Source organism: Panulirus ornatus, chromosome 56 (assembly GCF_036320965.1).
Source record: "Panulirus ornatus isolate Po-2019 chromosome 56, ASM3632096v1, whole genome shotgun sequence".
NCBI lineage: Eukaryota > Metazoa > Arthropoda > Malacostraca > Decapoda > Palinuridae > Panulirus > Panulirus ornatus.
This window is the reverse complement of record NC_092279.1, coordinates 2,104,143-2,127,508: the sequence shown is the minus strand read 5'-3', so window position 1 is coordinate 2,127,508 and position 23,366 is coordinate 2,104,143. Positions and strand designations below refer to the sequence as shown.

The 23,366-nt window shown below is 47.4% G+C and overlaps 2 protein-coding genes across 2 annotated transcripts in view; one reads left to right on the top strand and one right to left on the bottom strand.

Moving 5' to 3' along the window:
- Positions 1-23,366, bottom strand: part of LOC139765818 (uncharacterized) — a 403,015-nt gene that overhangs the window by 359,263 nt on the left and 20,386 nt on the right. The gene's annotated exons all lie outside the window — the stretch shown is intronic.
- Positions 1-23,366, top strand: part of LOC139765771 (gonadotropin-releasing hormone II receptor-like) — a 108,044-nt gene that overhangs the window by 79,049 nt on the left and 5,629 nt on the right. Inside the window, exon 6 of the mRNA XM_071693559.1 lies at positions 20,148-20,307. Within this exon, the coding sequence (XP_071549660.1) occupies positions 20,148-20,307 (160 nt within the window). The remainder of the gene's footprint in view (positions 1-20,147; positions 20,308-23,366) is intronic.

Sequence of the window (23,366 nt, the reverse complement as noted above, 5' to 3'; positions counted from 1 at the left end):
ACGGTTCGACCCTTGAGCACGATGATACGACCCTTGAGCACGACGGTACGACCCTTGAGCACGACGATACGACCCTTGAGCACGACAGTACGACCCTTGAGCACGACGGTACGATCCTTGAGCACGACGGTACGACCTCTTGAGCACGACGGTACGACCCTTGAGCACGACGGTACGACCCTTGAGCACGACCCTTGAGAACGACGGAACGACCCTTGAGCACTACGGTACGACCCTCGAGCACGACGGTACGAACCTTGAGCACGACGGTAAGACCCTCGAGCACGACGGTACGACCCTTGAGCACGACGGTACGATCCTTGAGCACGACGGTACGATCCTTGAGCACGACGATACGACCCTCGAGCACGACGGTACGATCCTTGAGCACGACGGTACGACCTCTTGAGCACGACGGTACGACCCTTGAGCACGACGGTACGACCCTTGAGCACGACGGTACGACCTCTTGAGCACGACGGTACGACCCTTGAGCACGACGGTACGACCCTTGAGCACGACGGTACGACCCTCGAGCACGACGGTACGACCCTTGAGCACGACGGTACGGCCCTTGAGCACGACGGTACGACCCTTGAGAACGACGGTGCGACCCTTGAGCACGACGGTACGACCTCTTGAGCACGACGGTACGACCTCTTGAGCACGACGGTTCGACCTTTGAGCACGACGGTACGACCCTCGAGCACGACGGTACGACCCTTGAGTCACTGGCTGAGGGACAGAGGAAGACAAGGAGACTCCGCCCCCCCCCCCTAAAGTTGTGTGGCAAACTTCAAGGAGCAAAATGGCGCAGCAACGATAAGAATTGGCGCTTTTGGCGCAGTTGGCGGCCATACATACATCAGACAGCGGCTCAGTGATGTGTATCGCCTATCTATTCTTAATGACGTCGCCATGTTGTGAAGCCAGAGGTGTCCTTCTTGACCGGCCCAATTGGGCTCGTTTTCCAGCGCCGGGCGGTCAAAATGCTACAGCGTTCAAAATGCGGGCGTTCAAAATGTTAGTGTTCAAAATGCTGGTGTTCAGAATGCTAGAGCGTTCAAAATGCTAGAGCGTTCAAAATGCTAGAGCGTTCAAAATCCGGGCGTTTAAAGTGCTGGCGTTCAGTTATGAGTCGTTCTGTTTACACGTATATCACCCGCGAGTGATGGCCGGACAAGGGAGTGGGGGGGGAAAGAGAGAGAGAGAGAGAGAGAGAGAGAGAGAGAGAGAGAGAGAGAGAGAGAGAGGGAGAGAGAGGGAGAGAGAGAGAGAGAGAGAGAGAGAGAGAGAGAGAGAGAGAGAGAGAGAGAGAGAGAGGGGGAAAGAAGGGAGGGATGGCTCTGCCTCCACCCTGTATCCTCTCTCTCTCTCTCTCTCTCTCTCTCTCTCTCTCTCTCTCTCTCTCTCTCTCTCTCTCTCCCTCTCTCTCTCTCTCTCTCTCTTTCCCCCCCCCACACACACAACACGGTCTCTTCTCTCCCCCCCACACATACCCACCCCCCCCATACACACACACACACCTACCTCCTCCTCGTCCTCCACACTCACATCCACACCCACACACGCACACACACACACGTTACTATGGTTACGGGGGGGTGGGGTGAGGGAGGGGGTGAGGGGGGGGTAGGAGGGGGTGAGGGAGGGGGGGTGGTGGTGTAAAGCGTCACCACTGCAGAAGGTGGAGGACCTGGAGCCTTGGCGTCACCACTGCAGAAGGTGGAGGACCTCGATTCTTGGCGTCACCACTGCACAAGGTGGAGGACCTGGAGCCTTGGCGTCACCACTGCAGAAGGTGGAGGACCTGGAGCCTTGGCGTCACCACTGCAGAAGGTGGAGGACCTGGAGCCTTGGCGTCACCACTGCAGAAGGTGAAGGACCTGGAGCCTTGGCGTCACCACTGCAGAAGTTGAAGGACCTGGAGCCTTGGCGTCACCACTGCAGAAGGTGGAGGACCTGGAGCCTTGGCGTTACCACTGCAGAAGGTAGAGGACCTGGAGCCTTGGCGTCACCACTGCAGAAGGTAGAGGACCTGGAGCCTTGGCGTCACCACTACAGAAGGTGGAGGACCTGGAGTCTTGGCGTTACTACTGCAAAAGGTGGAGGACCTGGAGTCTTGGCGTTACCACTGCAGAAGGTGGAGGACCTGGAGCCTTGGCGTCACCACTGCAGAAAGTGGAGGACCTGGAGCCTTTGTGTCACCACTGCAGAAGGTGGAGGACCTGGAGCTTTGGCGTCACCACTGCAGAAGGTGGAGGACCTGGAGCCTTGGCGTTACCAGTGCAGAGGGTAGAGGACCTGGAGTCTTGGCGTCACCACTGCAGAAGGTGGAGGACCTGGAGCCTCGCGTCACCACTTGTTTACCGTTTCCCGCGACACCGAGGTAGCGCTAGGTACAGACGAAGAGCCGCCCCTCATTTGCACTCATTCATCTTCAGCTTTCATTTACAGCGCACCGAAACTAGAACCTTTCCTGTGGGTTCCACTGACCGTTCCAATATGCCCTGGTTCAGGTCACTGACAGTACGTCGCTCCTTGTATACCACATCACTCCAATTCGCTCTATCCCACGCACGCCCCACACCCTCCTGCATGGTCAGGCCCCAAGTTAGATAGAGAGACAGATATATTTCCTCGTTAGTTCTGTCTTAAAAGTGTATATCACTTTCTCTGTAGCTTCGTCTATCAATTCACCATATCCCTTGCTAGTTCTGTCTTAAAGAGTATACTACTTTCTCTGTAGCTTCGTCTATTAATTCACCACATCCCTCTGTCTCAATGACCCCACGTTTCAGTCCTGCGTTTCTCGTGCGTATTATATATATATATATATGACATCTCTTACCTTCCCTTTGTGTCTGTTTGCCTGAAGGTGGGATGAGCGAAGTGCCTTGCAATTACACTGTCATTTCTCCTGTGGTTATATGTAGCGACATCACAAGGAGGAGGAGGCACCACCACCACACACTGTAAGCAGCCCTCCGCCCACACAGCCTTGGTAAGAGGGTTAAAGGATTTCAGACAGCTTCTGAAAGAGGAACTTGGGATCGGAGAGGTGAACACGGACCGAGAGAACGTATCCGAAGCTGAAAGGTCCAGGGAGCTTCGTTCTCAAACCCACTGGGAATAATGACATCACTTCACGCTTCGACAAGGTCATTGCACGTTTCGACAGGTCATTGCACGTTTCGACAGGTTCATTGCACGTTTCGACAAGGTCATTGCACGTTTCGACAAGGTCATTGCACGTTTCGACAAGGTCACTGCACGCTTCGACAGGTTCATTGCACGTTTCGTCAAGGTCACTGCACGTTTCGACTAGGTCACTGCACGTTTCGACAAGGTCATTGCACGTTTCGACAAGGTCATTACACGTTTCGACAAGGTCATTACACGTTTCGACAAGGTCATTGCACGTTTCGACAAGGTCATTGCACGTTTCGACAGGGTCACAGCACGTTTCGACAAGGTCACTGCACGCTTCGACAAGGTCATTGCACATTTCGACAAGGTCACTGCACGTTTCGACAAGGTTAGTGCACGTTTCGACAAGGTTAGTGAACGTTTCGACAAGGTCATTGCACGTTTCGACAAGGTTAGTGCACGTTTCGACAAGGTCATTGCACGTTTCGACAAGGTCATTGCACGTTTCGACAAGGTTAGTGCACGTTTCGACAGGGTCACAGCACGCTTCGACAAGGTCACTGCACGTTTCGACAGGGTCACAGCACATTCGACAAGGTCACTGCACGTTTCGACAGGGTCACAGCACATTCGACAAGTTCACTGCACGTTCGACAAGTTCACTGGTCAGCCTCAGTGCCACATGTATGAGCGTTTGTCAAAGCTGATGCCACAGCGACGATGAAATCCCCCAGACCACCGACCCAAGACCTTGCTGCTGGGGAACGCCTTCTCCTCCTTCGTCGTCCTATGAAGAAGGAACCCGTGGCTTCAGGAGTCCTGCTAGGGGTGAATAAGGGCACCCCAACACTGCTGAAGAAGGAACCCCGTGGCTTCAGGAGCCATGCTAGAGTGAATAAGGGCACCCCAACACTGCTGAAGAAGGAACCCGTGGCTTCAGGAGTCCTGCTAGAGTGAATAAGGACACCTCATCACTGCTGAAGAAGGAACCCGTGGCTTCAGGAGTCCTGCTAGGGGTGAATAAGGACACCTCATCACTGCTGAAGAAGGAACCCGTGGCTTCAGGAGCCATGCTAGAGTGAATAAGGACACCCCAACACTGCTGAACAAGGAACCCGTGGCTTCAGGAGTCCTGCTAGAGTGAATAAGGGCACCCCAACACTGCTGAAGAAGGAACCCGTGGCTTCAGGAGCCATGCTAGAGTGAATAGGGGCACCCCAACACTGCTGAAGAAGGAACCCCGTGGCTTCAGCCTCGAACCAACTCCTGCTGGCCTATCATCCCCTGAAGCCAAGGGGTCGGGGCGGGGCGGGGCGGGTCGGGGCGGATCGGGGCGGGTCGGGTCGGGTCGGGTCGGGTCGGGGCGGGGCGGGTCATTCACAAGCTTTTCTGTGAGGACCGTACACACGATAAGCTGCTTCAAGCTGGCCAGGCAGCTGGCAAGATCTGGGCGTTAACTGAATTGAGAATTCAAGATTATATTGTGTAGGGAAAAGAGGCACACACTGTCCTCCGTGTGTGTATTCTGGTGTATCTCTTTCACTCCTCCACCAAATCCTGAGGAAAATGGGAGATTGTCTCTAAAGAAAACGTCATTCCCAATATATACACATGTACATATTCATACTTGCTACCTTCATCCATTCTCGTCGCCACCCCGCCACACATGAAATGGCACACTCCCCCCTCCCTCCCTATCCGCGCGCGCGCGAGGTAGCGCTAGGAAAAGACAACAAAGGCCACATTCGTTCACACTCAGTCTCTAGTTGTCATGTAATAATGGACCGAAACCACAGCTCCCTTTCCACATCCAGGCCTCCCACAAAACTTTCCATGGTTTACCCCAGACACTTCACATGCCCTGGTCAATCCATTGACAGCACGTCGACCCAGGTATACCACATCGTTCCAATTCACTCTATTTCTTGCACGCCTTTCACCCTCCTGTATGCCTTGGCTACTTAAGTCTAACAGAAAGATCCTTTCCAGTCTGCCCAACATAAAACTATCATCATTTCAATCAATGTTCCTTAGGGCATTACGTATTTGCAGTCCAGAGTTTATTGATGATGAGTTTGAGAAGATATATTCTATTGGATCTAAGTTAAAGTACCCTAGATCTTTCATTGATAAATCCCTTAAGTTAGCAAAGAAATCATTTTATAGAGTTGAGCCCAAACCTCCCATTGACACCAAGAATCTTTTAGTTCTCACTTTTGATAATAATTTCACTATACTTCCCATGTTGCTTAAATCCTTAATGTAAATGTTGCCTTTAGCAACAATAATACTATAAAGAATATCTTAATCAGGGACTCACCAGAAAATTCTCCTGGATGCATCTATAAAGTGCCACGTAGAAATTGATAAGTTCTATGTTGGTCAGACTGGTAAGGATCTTTCTGTTAGACTTAAGCAACATAGATATAGTATAAGAACGGGACAAGAGTCAAATGCCTTGTTTAATCACGCTAAAAGCAATGATCATTGTATTGAATGGACTAATGCCATCTCAGTTATCAACTCTAACTCCAGTATCACGAGAAATGTCACTGAATCTTCTATTATCAAATACACAAAGAATTATAATCTTAACATATATGTAAAAATATCATCCCACACGTCCGTAAATAACTTAAAAGATATCTTTTTCCCAGAGCCATTTTCTGTAAGAAGAAAACGATCGGTATCTGAAAAATAATAGAAAACGGCTAATTCAAGGGTAACTCGTATAATCTCCCCATACAATAAACCCTTGCATTGTCAAATTGTACACACTAGAACCTTAAATCGATCAAGGTTACAGAACTTAGAAAGGAATTGGAGACTCTAAAGGCTTCTTAAGATATAGTAAACTCTATGATAAATATATCCCATTGTATTTTGGTCAAAAGATAAACTCTTTATGACATAAAAATCTATCGAGATGTCTCTTATGAAGTCATTAGCAGGTGGCACATATTGTCACCTATGTAGGTCACGATAATGTCTTCTTACCACTGTCTGTAGTCCTACTGCCACTGTATATAATCTTCTCACCACTGTATATAGTCTTCTTACCACTACATCCAGTCTTCTAACCACTGTATGAAATACTGACACTGTAGAGCGTCTTCTTACCACTGTATGTGGTCATATTGACACTGTATAGAGTCTTTTACCACTGTATATAGTCATATTGACACTGTATATAGTCCTTACCACTGTACCTGACCATCTTGCCACTGTGTATATTCTTAATACTGTATTTAGTCTTCTTACCACTGTATGCACTGTTTTTACCACTTTAGCTGGTCATCTTACCACTGTGTATATTCTAAATAATGTAAATAGTCTTCTTACCACTGTATGTGGTCATCTTACCACTATATATAGTCTTACCACTGTATATAGTCTTCTTACCATTGTATGCAGGCTTCCTACCACTGTGTCTCGCTACGTTAACACTGTGTATATTCTTACCACTAATATATGTAGTCATATTGCCACTGTATATAGTCACCTTACCACTCTATGCATTTGTTATATTGCCACTGTATACAGTCATCTTACCACTCCATGCAGTATTCGTACCACTGTTCCTAGCCAACTTACCACTATGTACAGTCTTACCACTGCATGCATTATTCTCACCACTGTAATAGTCCTCTTACCCCTCTATACAGTCTTCTTACTAATGCATATAGTCATCTTACCACTGTATATACTCATCTTACCACTGTATATAGTTATCTGCTACTGTGTGCAGTCATTTTTTCACTGTATATACTCCTCTTACCACTGTAGGTAGCCTTCCAACCACTGTATCTAGTCATATTACCAGTGTGTATCCGTACCACTGTATGTTGCACTCTGACCATTTATGTAGTTCTCCTGCCATAATACCTAGTGTTCTAACTGCTGTTAACAGTTATCCTACCACTGTGCATATGGTCATCTTCCACCTTATGTAATCTCCTCACCACTGTATCTAGACTTCTGACCACTTTATTTAGTCATTTATCATAATGAAATCTTACCAATGTACCTACCGTTCCTACCACTGTACATAGTCTTCTTACCACTGTATGTAGGTTTCTTACCACTGTATGTAGTCTTCTTACCACTGTATTTAGTCTTCTAACCACTGAATCTCCTCTTCTTACCAATGTATGTAGTGTACTTACCACTGTATCTAGTCTTCTGATCCATGTACTTAGACTTTTTACCACTGTACCTCGTCTTCAAACCAGTGTATAGTCTTTATTCCACTGTATGTAGTCCCCTTAGCACTGTATCTAGTCATCTACCCACTGCATCTAACCTCTGTATCAGTCTCTTTCCTTACCACTAACTACTGTATCTCATCTCTACCACTGTATCCAGTCTCCTTACCACTGTATCTCATCTCCTTACCACTGTGTCTCGTCTTCTTACCACTGTATCTCATCTCCTTACCACTGTGTCTCGTCTCCTTACCACTGTATCTCATCTCTATACCACTGTATCTAGTCTCTTAACTACTGTATCTCGTCTCCTAACCACTGTATCTCACCTCCCTACCACTGTATCTAATCTTCTAACCACTGTATCTCGTCTCCTAACCACTGTATCTCACCTTCCTACCACTGTATCTAATCTAACCACTGAATCTCATCTCCCTACCACTGTATATGACCTCCCTACCACTGTATCTCGTCTCCTAATCACTGGATCTCACCTCCCTACCACTGTATCTCGTCTCCTAACCACTGTATCTCACCTCCCTACCACTGTATCTCGTCCCCCTACCACTGTATCTAGTCTTCTATCCACTGTATCTCGTCTCCTTTCCACTGTATGTAATCACACGATCGCGTCTGGTCGTACCACTGTATATAATCCCCTTACGCCGCACCCACCTTACCATTAGTCTGCCTCCACTGCTTTAAGCCCTGACGTTACTCTCTCGATGAATGAAATGAAAGAAAAGTGTCAACCTGGCTGCCATGATTGCACTTCTTTCAGACCCTTCCTTCCACTGCTGTTGGCCACAGTGGCACACACACACACACACCTGTGCGTCTATCCGTCCATTCCATTGGCTGCTCAGGACTATCTCTTTGAACACGACGGTACGACCCACTGAACACACTGACGAACCACTGAACACAACGGTACGACCCACTGAACACAATGACGAACCACTGAACACGACGGCACGAGCACGAACCCACTGAACACGGCGGTACGATCCCACTGAACACGACGGTATGAACCCACTGAACACGACGGTACGAACCCACTGAACACAACGGTACAATCCCACTGAACACCATGGTACGAACCACTGAACACAACGGTACGACCCACTGAACACAATGACGAACCACTGAACACGACGGTACGAACCCACTGAAAACAACGGTACGATTCCACTGAACACGACGGTACGAACCCACTGTACACGACGGTATAAACCCACTGAACACGACGGTACGATCCCACTGAACACCATGGTACGAATCCACTGAACACGACGGTACGATCCCACTGAACACGTCGATACGAACCCACTGAACACGACGGCACGAACCCACTGAACACAACGGTACGAACCCTCTGAACACGACGTTACGAACCCACTGAACACGACGGTACGAACCCACTGAACACGACGGTATGAAGCCACTGAACACGCGGTACGACCCACTGAACACAATGACGAACCACTGAATACGACGGCACGAGCACGAACCCACTCAACACGACGGTACGAACCCACTGAACACGACGGTATGAAGCCACTGAACACGCGGTACGACCCACTGAACACAATGACGAACCACTGAACACAATAACGAACCACTGAACACGACGGCACGAGCACGAACCCACTGAACACGACGGTACGAACCCACTGAACACGACGGTATGAAGCCACTGAACACCCGGTACGACCCACTGAACACAATGACGAACCACTGAACACAATGACGAACCACTGAACACGACGGCACGAGCACGAACCCACTGAAGACGACGGTACGAACCCACTGAACACGACGGTACGAACCCACTGAACACGACGGTACGAACCCACTGAACACGACGGTACGAATCCACTGAACACGACGGCACGAACCCATTGAACACGACGGCACGAACCCACTGAACACGACGGCACGAACCCATTGAACACGACGGTATGAAGCCATTGAACACGACGGTATGAACCCATTGAACACGACGGCACGAACCCACTGAACACGACGGTACGAACCCACTGAACACGACGGCACGAACCCATTGAACACGACGGTATGAAGCCATTGAACACGACGGTATGAAGCCATTGAACACGACGGTATGAACCCATTGAACACGACGGCACGAACCCATTGAACACGACGGTATGAAGCCATTGAACACGACGGTACGAACCCACTGAACACGACGGCACGAACCCATTGAACACGACGGTATGAACCCATTGAACACGACGGTATGAACCCATTGAACACGACGGTATGAACCCATTGAACACGTGTTTAAAGACAATGCTGCTGTGTTGAACTCCTGATAACAGATAAGAGATAAGAAAAGCCAATAATACTGACCATTTAACTTCATTTTCCAGCAACACTGGGAAAAAAAAAAGGCCAATTTATTTCATGTCACTTCTGAAAAAAAATTATTCAAAAAATGGAAAAATTTAAAAAAGTGTTTCGAAGTCAACATCAGTCAGTTTGATTACAAAAAACAAACAAACAAAAAAATAAACATTGGTTTTTAACAAGTGTTTTGATTTGTTTACGTTCGTACAGTGTGAGTCCGAGGGGCAAAACGAGTGTGGATTTTTATTGTATATTTATCTGTCAGTCACTGCCGACACATACTACATCTGAGGCTATCTGAAGATAAAATATCAGTTACTAAAATAAAAAAAGAAAGAAAGAAAATACGACAGAAACTGGTAAGGGGGACTTTAAAAAACGATGCTTCAATACTGTCAGGAAAGCGGCTAATATAAGAGCTATCCATAAATACAGTATATATATATATATATATATATATATATATATATATATATATATATATATATATATATATATATATATATTTTTTTTTTTTATACTTTGTCGCTGTCTCCCGCGTTTGCGAGGTAGCGCAAGGAAACAGACGAAAGAAATGGCCCAACCCCCCCCCCATACACATGTACATACACACGTCCACACACGCAAATATACATACCTACACAGCTTTCCATGGTTTACCCCGGACGCTTCACATGCCTTGATTCAATCCACTGACAGCACGTCAACCCCTGTATACCACATCGCTCCAATTAACTCTATTCCTTGCCCTCCTTTCACCCTCCTGCATGTTCAGGCCCCGATCACACAAAATCCTTTTCACTCCATCTTTCCACCTCCAATTTGGTCTCCCTCTTCTCCTCGTTCCCTCCACCTCCGACACATATATCCTCTTGGTCAATCTTTCCTCACTCATTCTCTCCATGTGCCCAAACCATTTCAAAACACCCTCTTCTGCTCTCTCAACCACGCTCTTTTTATTTCCACACATCTCTCTTACCTTTACGTTACTTACTCGATCAAACCACCTCACACCACACAAGGTCCTCAAACATCTCATTTCCAGCACATCCATCCTCCTGCGCACAACTCTATCCATAGCCCACGCCTCGCAACCATACAACATTGTTGGAACCACTATTCCTTCAAACATACCCATTTTTGCTTTCCGGGATAATGTTCTCGACTTCCACACATTTTTCAAGGCTCCCAAAATTTTCGCCCCCTCCCCCACCCTATGATCCACTTCCGCTTCCATGGTTCCATCCGCTGACAGATCCACTCCCAGATATCTAAAACACTTCACTTCCTCCAGTTTTTCTCCATTCAAACTCACCTCCCAATTGACTTGACCCTCAACCCTACTGTACCTAATAACCTTGCTCTTATTCACATTTACTCTTAACTTTCTTCTTCCACACACTTTACCAAACTCCGTCACCAGCTTCTGCAGTTTCTCACATGAATCCGCCAAGGGTCAAGTCAATTGGGAGGTAAGTTTGAATGGAGAAAAACTGGAGGAAGTAAAGTGTTTTAGATATCTGGGAGTGGATCTGGCAGCGGATGGAACCATGGAAGCGGAAGTAGATCATAGGGTGGGGGAGGGGGCGAAAATCCTGGGAGCCTTGAAGAATGTGTGGAAGTCGAGAACATTATCTCGGTAAGAAAAAATGTGTATGTTTGAAGGAATAGTGGTTCCAACAATGTTGTATGGTTGCGAGGCGTGGGCTATGGATAGAGTTGTGCGCAGGAGGGTGGATATGCTGGAAATGAGATGTTTGAGGACGTGTGGTGTGAGGTGGTTTGATCGAGTAAGTAACGTAAGGGTAAGAGAGATGTGTGGAAATAAAAAGAGCGTGGTTGAGAGAGCAGAAGAGGGTGTTTTGAAATGGTTTGGGCACATGGAGAGAATGAGTGAGGAAAGATTGACCAAGAGGATATATGTGTCGGAGGTGGAGGGAACGAGGAGAAGTGGGAGACCAAATTTAAGGTGGAAAGATGGAGTGAAAAAGATTTTGAGTGATCGGGGCCTGAACATGCAGGAGGGTGAAAGGCGGGCAAGGAATAGAGTGAATTGGATCGATGTGGTATACCGGGGTTGACGTGCTGTCAGTGGATTGAATCAGGGCATGTGAAGCGTCCGGGGTAAACCATGGAAAGCTGTGTGGGCCTGGATGTGGAAAGGGAGCTGTGGTTTCGGGCATTATTGCATGACAGCTAGAGACTGAGTGTGAACGAATGAGGCCTTTGTTGTCTTTTCCTAGCGCTACCCCGCACACATGAGGGGGGAGGGGGATGATATTCCATGTGTGGCGAGGTGGCGATGGGAATGAATAAATGCAGACATTGTGAATTGTGTGCATGGGTATATATGTATGTGTCTCTGTGTGTATATATATGTGTACATTGAGATGTATAGGTATGTATATTTGCGTGTGTGGACGGGTGTGTATATACATGTGTATGGGGTGGGTTGGGCCATTTCTTTCGTCTGTTTCCTTGCGCTACCTTGCAAACGAGGGAGACAGCGACAAAGAAAAATAGATAAATAAAATATATATATATATATATATATATATATATATATATATATATATATATATATATATATATATATATTCCTATGAGTCCACGGGGAAAATGAAACACGAAAAGCTCCCAGGTGCACTTTCGTGTCATAATCACATCATCAGGGGAGACACAAGAGAGAAATATTATTTAGTTGATATACAATGAAGAGACGTAGCTAGGACGCCACTGGGTAAACACGCTTACCAATCCTAGCTTTGTCTCTTCGATGTATATCAACTGACTGTTATATTTCTCTCTTGTGTCTCCCATGATAATATGATTATTACACGAAAGTGCACTCGGGAACTTTTCGTGTTTCATTTTCCCCGTGGACTCATAGGAATATCTTGATCACGCGCAAAATTGTGATCCTTTCCAACATATATATATATATATATATATATATATATATATATATATATATATATATATATATATATATTTTTATACTTTGTCGCTGTCTCCCGCGTTTGCGAGGTAGCGCAAGGAAACAGACGAAAGAAATGGCCCAACCCCCCCCCCCCCCATACACATGTATATACATACGTCCACACACGCAAATATACATACCTACACAGCTTTCCATGGTTTACCCCAGACGCTTCACATGCCTTGATTCAATCCACTGACAGCACGTCAACCCCGGTATACCACATCGCTCCAATTCACTCTATTCCTTGCCCTCCTTTCACCCTCCTGCATGTTCAGGCCCCGATCACACAAAATCTTTTTCACTCCATCTTTCCACCTCCAATTTGGTCTCCCTCTTCTCCTCGTTCCCTCCACCTCCGACACATATATCCTCTTGGTCAATCTTTCCTCACTCATTCTCTCCATGTGCCCAAACCACTTCAAAACACCCTCTTCTGCTCTCTCAACCACGCTCTTTTTATTTCCACACATCTCTCTTACCCTTACGTTACTCACTCGATCAAACCACCTCACACCACACATTGTCCTCAAACATCTCATTTCCAGCACATCCATCCTCCTGCGCACAACTCTATCCATAGCCCACGCCTCGCAACCATACAACATTGTTGGAACCACTATTCCTTCAAACATACCCATTTTTGCTTTCCGAGATAATGTATATATATATATATATATATATATATATATATATATATATATATATATATATATATATATATATATATATATATATATATATATATATATATATATATATATATATATATATATATATATATATATACGAAAGCATCAAATACGTCGCCCTCTCACTCCCGGATAGAAAACGAAGCATCCAATACGTCGCCATCTCACAAGCTAAAAGAAAACGAAAGCATCAAATACGTCGCTCCCTTACTCCCTAATAGAAAACGATGCATCAAATACGTCGCCCATTCCCTACCGGACAGAATACGAACCATCAAATCCGACGCCGCTTTCTCCCCTCCCGGATAGAAAACGAAGCATCGAATCCGACGCCATCTCACTTCCCGCTTGACCGGGCGTTCTAATCTCGTCCGTCGATACATATTTATATATATTCATGGCTTTTAGAAGCACAAAGTCTCAGCAGGGCTCAAAGTGAGGGAGGGAGAACGCTTTCAAAATAGGCAGCGTTCCATCCTGCAGGTATAAGCGCAGTGCGAAGGTCCAAATTGACAAAGGATGTCTCAAAGGTTTCCGAAGACCGAGTCATGAGCCCGAACGAACTGGAAACCACACAGACACACTCGACTCCCCTTGGTGATATACGTAGAGCGATTGGATCTGCCTCTTATGCCTTTGAGGACCAGGCCCTTAACGGAGTTGTGTCGTCTATTGCCTGAAGGGGATCCTCCTGCTGGTGGGGTGTAGGGTATAAACCCAGTGTTCTCTCCCGCCCCCTCAAGTACATAAGGGTGTAAATAACACAAGTTACCCAAAGATATAGAGCTTAACTGACAAAGAAACGTTGACACCTTCGGATACAAACGTTCGGAAACGTTCCATTGTGAGGGAGAGAGTAAATGAGAAGAGATGTCTTCCTTGTATATCTGTTCGTATCCTGTGTGTGTGTGTGTGTGTGTGTGTGTGTGTGTGTGTCCAATATCTGATGAATGTTGTCGTAGGTTTTAAATGTCCATGTGGCTATGAACTGTGAGCCTCCGTGGTGTAGTGGTCAGTGTTGCTGACGACGTGCTACGCGAGGGGCCTCGCCAGGGTTCGAATCCTGGGCGGGGAAGTCGACATCCTAGCTGTTCACCATCATCATCTCTGGGTTGATTGATGTCTGTCTCCCGCGTTAGCGAGGTAGCGCAAGGAAACAGACGAAATGGCCCCAACCCACCCACATACACATGCATATACATACATGTCCACACACGCACATAAACATACCTATACATTTCAACGGATACATACATATACATACACAGACATATACATATATACATATGTACATAATTCATACTTGCTGCCTTTATTCATTCCCGTCGCCACCTCGCCACACATGAAATGACAAGCATTTACCTAAGACGTGGCCTCAGGGGGTTACGACCACCAGCTGTTAGCCCAAACACACACACGACCTCGTCTCTGTGGCAACGAATCCAAATGGTACAACTCGCGTCACATTCCACATCACTCACTTTTCTTCTCATGTTTTCGTGACATTTTCTTTACGCTCTACCCGTGGAGGAGGGGAGACTAGCGGAAAATTATCATCCCACATTAAATCCTTCGCTAATTAATTCCCCTATTAGCTAAGGGCTCCTGCCACGTCCCTCCCCCAGTCTCAAAGGAAGTTAGATCATCAAGGGAAAATACACTTGAATATCAAAGACCACATCCACTCCTCCCTCACTCCGTCAACGTATCTCATCAGTTGTCTGATTACCCTTCATACCCTGATGAAACTCATCCTTCGTCAGGAGAACGTCTCCTGCCGGAGAGGTCGTCCCTTCGGCTGGCGTGGGAGGTATGGCGTACTGCTCGAAATCCGGAGGTCCTCACTCCTATAAGATGTTCCCAGATATGAGCTGTCCCAGATATATAGAGGTGTCTCGGGTATGAGGAGTGATCCTAAATATGAGGAGGTGTCGCTAGGTATGAGGAGGTGTTCGCGAATATGAGGGGTCGATCCTAAATATGAGGAGGTGTCGCTAGGTATGAGGAAGACATCCTCACACATTCTGACGCTGATTAGGAAGACCCTCACACTCAGGATAATATTTTGGCATCGAATCCTGCATGCGGAAGTCGGTCCACAGTCAATCCAGCTGTTCATCATCCACCCCAAGGGGTTGGTCGATAAAATGGGTACCTGGCTCAGGCTAGGGCATATATATATATATATATATATATATATATATATATATATATATATATATACAATGGAACGCCATTCATGGTGGACGTCATTAACTACAACATAACAATTACATAACAATATGTATTCATAAATTATCTAGTAAACTGGATAATCATAGCATTATTTATCATAATCGACACAGACGACTATTAAAAAAAATTGTATATAGCAATCATTCTCCCCATTCATAAACTGAAAAACTATACCCATTCGTCTATAAATGTCAAGGGGATAGCAGATCTATAAAAAACAGACGTGTCCATGGAACCCATTCGTCTATAAATGTCAAGGGGATAGCAGATCTATAAAAAACAGACGTGTCCATGTAACACATTCGTCTATATATCCCAGGCGTTAGCAGATCTATAAAAAACAGACGCGTCCATGTAAAACATTTCTATTTTTCCGTGTGGAAATATTTCACAATTTGTGTCTCTTGTTACCAGACTTATTTGCCATCATTGTGACGGACCAGTGATCAGAGAACTGGTCGTCCTCAGCCATGGCTGTCAACACTGATGCCCTCAGCCATGGCTGTAAGCCCTGGCACACACAGAGCGAGTATTGGCCGACGTTCGGTAGCAGTTAGCGTTGCTGACCGCGACGCACTCACGGGCCCAGCCAGGGGTCGAAGCCGTATAGGTTCGAATCCTAGTTACGGCAGTCGGTCCACAGTCAACCCAGCTGTTCATCCTCCCCCCTTAGGGCTGGTCGATAAAATGGGTACCTGGCTCAGGCTAAGGAGCAGCGCGACGGGTGTAGAAACATATTCAACAAATCCCTCTTCTCCTACTGTGGAAACCCGACCTTTTCCACTATCGTCGCAAGGCTCTAAGTCTCTTAAACATCCACTTAAACATCCGCTTAAACATCGTTTTCAAGCTCTGCACAACATCGAAGTCCAGCAACATCGAGGTAAAGCTGGCCGCTCGCTCCCTCACCCCTAGGCCAGGTAGGGGAGGAAGATCTTCGTCAGGAACACATCATGCCGTAAACATATTTTTTCTCCCCCTCATTTCAGGTGTCAGGTGGAGACGAGGCAGCCGACGCTGTAGAGAGGGGGGGTCTGTGGCGGCCCTGACGATGATGCAATCTCTCTTTGTCACACAGGGACCAAGGATATACTGAAGGAGGGATATGATGGTGGCGGGTGGAGCAGTTAGAGGAATATTGCCAGCTTGTATTTCACATTCATGACGAGGTTATGATTTCAGGACCACAGCCAAGGATCAGGGAAACGGCAACACCTTCTTCAGGAAGGTGTTCAGTCTCTCTTACAGATCAGTGAACGTATGGCTGATCATAATTGCTTCGAAAATCCATATGTTTCTAAAAGGTATCATACAAATTATCCCCATTTCTCTTTTTCATCAATGGAGTTACTGGAACTTCAGCTGCCTTGCACAAGTTACCAGCTGGTGTGACAATAGAAAAGGGGGGTAGATAGATGTCCCCCCTCCCCTTAGGCAAATGTTTCCATTCTCACAAAACACCATCATCCACCCTGAAAGACTTCACGAGTCGACATGACAACAAAGAAATGTAAATTCTTTGACTGACTTTTCGACTTTCATGTCTTTCCAATCAGGTGTGGAGAGTAACCCTGCCCTCATAAGTCGTGAGGGGTTGTATCACCGACAGTCCTTCTCTCCAATTCCGGGTAACTTAACGCCATCACAAACAAATCCCCTTCAAAGCCTCTCTGTGTTTAATATTCTCTCACTTCAAGGCGTGGGTAAGACCATCTAAGGCAATTCTCCCTAATGTCTTTGAAAATAGATTAATCCAGTCGGAGATATACTGGAATACCCTCGTATCCTCATAGTCTGTTTCCTTACCTCCACCTCTTAGCTTCTGGCTGGAAACTAAATCCAAACGTCCAGATCTTTCTTGGCCTAAGCGACAGTCTGGACTCTGAGGGACCCCCTCTTTCTCACACCGCTTACCACCACCAGCATTCAAAAGCGGGTCGTCCGCAGCGCCTCCGCTTTTCTCGAAGTCCCAAATTCACAGTCACCTCAATATCTTGACCTTGAGGCCGAATGAACCACCAGATGCATCTTTGGACCGAGAGTTTTCGATGCGACAATCACGTTTTATGGCGCAGTTTGATGTCTATGGTGCAGCATCTTGCAGACCATCCTATATAAAGTGTTTCAACGCTGCACTCCACGTACCTACCAACTCCCATGCACGTTCACTATCAAACGACTAATTCACAGCAAAATGGTTATATAACAAAGGACTAGTCTGATCTCCTGGCCTACGTGGGGAGGAAATACACGAACGCAGTGTCTAAGGAATGAGAAATATCTGTGGCACTGGAAACATATACCTATGTGTCACAAATTAACACCAGGACTGAATCACGTGAAAAGCTGTCCCGGTTAAAAGGAGGTGTCTCCGGATCTGAGGAGGTGTTTCCGGATAAGGGGAGGTGTTTCCGGATAAGAGGAAGCGCTTGTGGATATGAAGTGGTGCATCGGGATGTCAAGTGTCCCCACACAATACGAAATTTCCCTGTTCACGAAGTGTCCCCAGTTCCTGGACATGACATGTCCCCGGATATGTCCCCTGATCGAAGATGTCCCCGTCTATCCCCGGTCCCCGGATATTAAGGAGCAACCTCAGCTTTGAGGAAGTAGCCCCTGGATATGGGAAAGTGTCTCTATATACAAACAACATGCTGAGGGAGGAGGGCCAGAAGTGAGTCACAGGGGAAGGAACGACACAACTAGAGTCCACCTGGCTTCTAAACGCTTGGGAAAGCGAGAGTTACGGGAGAGTTTCAAAGGCTTTGAAGACAGCTGAAGGGAGAGCAATAGGGCGCGACTTTTGGCTGGGTAAAATCGGTCTCGCTTCCTTGGGATGGAATGCACCAAGGCATGCTTCCTGGATGAGAGGGAAGTCTGGTTTTTTTTTTTTTAAGACAGAGACGAGATAGACGAGCAAGGACCGGGACTAGTTCAGAAACACACCTTATCCACTTGGAGATGGGAAAGTAATAGGAAAATCTGCTGAAAGTTCAAGATTATAGATGGGATAGGTTCACTGGGATGGTATGGAGTTTAAGAGAGGCCAGTAAGGTCCTAAGACTGACAGACCTTGGATTTTGAGAGACCATTAAGGGCCTAAGCCTGAGACAGAACAAGGGTCTAGTGAGACAACCCCCTGCCCCACAGCGCCCCCCTGCCCCTACAGGATAAGTTACTCATTTCACCAGGGGTGGCGTCCTCGTCGTCACCCCCCCCCACCCAATAACCCCCACCACACCACCCTTGGCCCTCCCTCACAGATCCAACCTCCCAAACGAATGAAAAATGATTTCCGTACATTTTCCTTTTCTTTTCTTTTCGTCGTAGCCTCTGGATGTAATCAAGCGTAATTATGCACCTTTATGGAAATTTGAGTATTCCTCTCTGCATAACTGCCTGTATCCCTGTATCAGCCTTGATTACAGCATGTGACGTAACATCTCCTAACACCATTTTACGTCATCATTCTCAAATACACATCTTATCACCTGTACCGATACTGCAAGACTTTCCAGGACAATGGAGTAATGCCTTTTTTGAGTTCTCCTCCCCATTTTCCAGGCATTGTTCAAAGCCGTGAGGTTTCCAGTCCCCGTCTTCTAGGAATTACTGTAAGCCTTGAGGTTTCCAGCCCATTTTACAGGAATTATTGTAAGCCTTGAGGTTTCCAGTCCCATGTATTCCAGCAGTTACTCTTAGCCTTAAGGTTTCTATTACCTGTCTTCCAGCCATTGCTGTAAACCTTGAGGTTTCCAGCCGTTACTGTAAACCTTGAGGTTTCCAGTCCCCGTTTTCCAGCCATATTATAAGGCATGAGGCTTCCATCTCCCGTCTTACAGAAATTACAGTAAGCCTTGAGATTTCCAGTCCCCGTCTTCTACATCCCTTGCTATAAGCTTTGAAGTTTCCAATCCTCTTCCCTCCTGTATTCCTTATCGTATTATAAGCTGAGATAAGCTTTGAAGTTTCCAATCCTCTTCCCTCCTGTATTCCTTATCTTACTATAAGCTGAGATAAATGCTGGAGCCTTCCAGGAAGTAGTAGGTAAAGCAGTCATCTTGGCAGGGGACGATGGTGTTGAGTCCTGTTGACTCTGCCAGTGAAGAGGATATGGCAACCTAATTGCATTATGATCCAGAGGGAGAGAGTGTGGCTTTAGGTTAGCATCCGACGGCTTAAAAACAAAAGAGAAAGAGGAAGAGAGAGAGAAAGGAGGAGTGTGTCAGTCACCATTTCTAATTGCAGGATTTCCATGACTGAGGAGGACGGCGTCTCTGTCCTCACTCTTGGTCCAGGACGAACGGATCAGAAGGTATGGAAGGGCGTCTCCAAGAAGGTGAATATGTAGGGACCAAAGACGTGGCAAGACCCACCTAGTTTCCATTTCTTCCTAATGTATTTCTATTTCCTCTCAGTGTCCTGTAATTATCATGTATCTTCCTCTTTCCCATCGCGTGTGTGTGTGTGTGTGTGGATGGAAATGGCTGACGGCGACGCCCCCACCTGGAGAAGATGGGTACACGGTGCTGCGGAAGACAACGCCCAGCTCCAAGTCCCTCTCGCGAGCCAAGATCAAAACGGTCAAGATGACCTTCTCCATCATCCTCACCTTCGTGGCCTGCTGGACGCCTTACTTCCTCGTCCACAACATCAGGATCTGGTCCGACTACCAGTAAGTCATCCCTCTTTCTCAAACGCCTTTCCAGACCGGGCCAGTGGCTTTCCAGACCGGGCCAGTGGCTTTCCAGACCTGGCCAGGGGCTTTCCAGACCTGGCCAGTGGCTTTCCAGACCTGGCCAGTGGCTTTCCAGACATGGCCAGGGGCTTTCCAGACCTGGCCAGGGGATTTCCAGACATGGCCAGGGGCTTTCCAGACCTGGCCAGTGGCTTTCCAGACGGGGCCAGGGGCTTTCCAGACCGGGTCAGGGGCTTTCCAGACCTGGCCAGTGGCTTTCCAGACCTGGCCAGGGGCTTTCCAGACCTGGCCAGGGGCTTTCCAGACCGGGTCAGGGGCTTTCCAGACCTGGCCAGTGGCTTTCCAGACCTGGCCAGTGGCTTTCCAGACCTGGCCAGTGGCTTTCCAGGAATGCTTACGATCTGGTGAATTTCTTAAGAGATAAATTGGGGGTTTATTAGTAAGGTATTAGCAGCTGGTAATTAAATGTAGATGTTAGTATTTGATTACCAGTTGTGGACACTGAAGACAAGTGGAAAGTGGGGACACTGAACACTAGAAGGTGGGGACACTGAACACTACAAGGTGGGGACACTGAACACTAGAAGGTGGGGACACTGAACACTAGAAGGTGGAGACACTGAACACTAGAAGGTGGAGACACTGAACACTAGAAGGTGGAGACACTGAACACTAGAAGGTGGAGACACTGAACACTAGAAGGTGGGGACACTGAACACTAGAAGGTGGAGACACTGAACACTAGAAGGTGGGGACACTGAACACTAGAAGGTGAGGACACTGAACACTAGAAGGTGGGGACACTGAACACTAGAAGGTGGGGACACTGAACACTACAAGGTGGAGACACTGAACACTAGAAGGTGGGGACACTGAACACTACAAGGTGGGGACACTGAACACTACAAGGTGGGGACACTGAACACTACAAGGTGGAGACACTGAACACTAGAAGGTGGGGACACTGAACACTACAAGGTGGGGACACTGAACACTACAAGGTGGGGACACTGAACACTAGAAGGTGGGGACACTGAACACTAGAAGGTGGAGACACTGAACACTAGAAGGTGGGGACACTGAACACTACAAGGTGGGGACACTGAACACTAGAAGGTGGGACACTGAACACTAGAAGGTGGGGACACTGAACACTAGAAGGTGGGGACACTGAACACTAGAAGGTGGGGACACTGAACACTAGAAGGTGGGGACACTGAACACTAGAAGGTGGGGACACTGAACACTAGAAGGTGGGGACACTGAACACTACAAGGTGGGGACACTGAACACTAGAAGGTGGGGACACTGAACACTAGAAGGTGGTGACACTGAACACTAGAAGGTGGGGACACTGAACACTAGAAGGTGGGGACACTGAACACTAGAAGGTGGGGACACTGAACACTAGAAGGTGGGGACACTGAACACTAGAAGGTGGGGACACTGAACACTAGAAGGTGGGGACACTGAACACTAGAAGGTGGAGACACTGAACACTAGAAGGTGGAGACACTGAACACTAGAAGGTGGGGACACTGAACACTAGAAGGTGGGGACACTGAACACTAGAAGGTGGGGACACTGAACACTAGAAGGTGGGGACACTGAACACTAGAAGGTGGGGACACTGAACACTAGAAGGTGGGGACACTGAACACTAGAAGGTGGGGACACTGAACACTAGAAGGTGGAGACACTGAACACTACAAGGTGGGGACACTGAACACTACAAGGTGGGGACACTGAACACTAGAAGGTGGAGACACTGAACACTAGAAGGTGGGGACACTGAACACTAGAAGGTGGGGACACTGAACACTAGAAGGTGGGGACACTGAACACTAGAAGGTGGAGACACTGAACACTAGAAGGTGGGGACACTGAACACTAGAAGGTGGAGACACTGAACACTAGAAGGTGGGGACACTGAACACTACAAGGTGGAGACACTGAACACTAGAAGGTGGAGACACTGAACACTAGAAGGTGGAGACACTGAACACTAGAAGGTGGGGACACTGAACACTACAAGGTGGAGACACTGAACACTAGAAGGTGGGGACACTGAACACTAGAAGGTGGGGACACTGAACACTAGAAGGTGGGGACACTGAACACTAGAAGGTGGAGACACTGAACACTAGAAGGTGGGGACACTGAACACTAGAAGGTGGGGACACTGAACACTAGAAGGTGGGGACACTGAACACTAGAAGGTGGGGACACTGAACACTAGAAGGTGGAGACACTGAACACTACAAGGTGGGGACACTGAACACTAGAAGCTGGGGACACTGAACACTAGAAGGTGGGGACACTGAACACTACAAGGTGGGGACACTGAACACTAGAAGGTGGGGACACTGAACACTACAAGGTGGGGACACTGAACACTAGAAGGTGGGGACACTGAACACTAGAAGGTGGGGACACTGAACACTAGAAGGTGGGGACACTGAACACTACAAGGTGGGGACACTGGACACAAGTGAAAGAAGGATTGAGAGGTAAAGGTCAATACAATGTTCGTAACAGTTAGTATTGGTCTATATTTGTTTATAAAAGAGAGAGAGAGAGAGAGAGAGAGAGAGAGAGAGAGAGAGAGAGAGAGAGAGAGAGAGAGAGAGAGAGAGAAACGCTTGTGTGACTGTATCCTCACCCTGAACATCAAATACATAATACACAGAGAGCCGGAAACCACTGTAGTAAAGCCAGCCTGTATCATGATACAGCGCTTGTATCATACAGCGCCTGTATCGTACAGAGCCTGTATCATACAGAGCCTGTTCCATTCAGCGCCTGTATTATGCAGCGCCTGTAGCATACAGCGCCTGTATCATACAGCGCCTGTATCGTACACAGCCTGTATCATACAGCGCCTGTACCATACAGCGCCTGTACCATACAGCGCCTGTATCATACAGCGCCTGTACCATACAGCGCCTGTATCATACAGCGCCTGTATCATACAGCGCCTGTACCATACAGCGCTTGTATCATACAGCGCCTGTATCATACAGCGCCTGTATCAT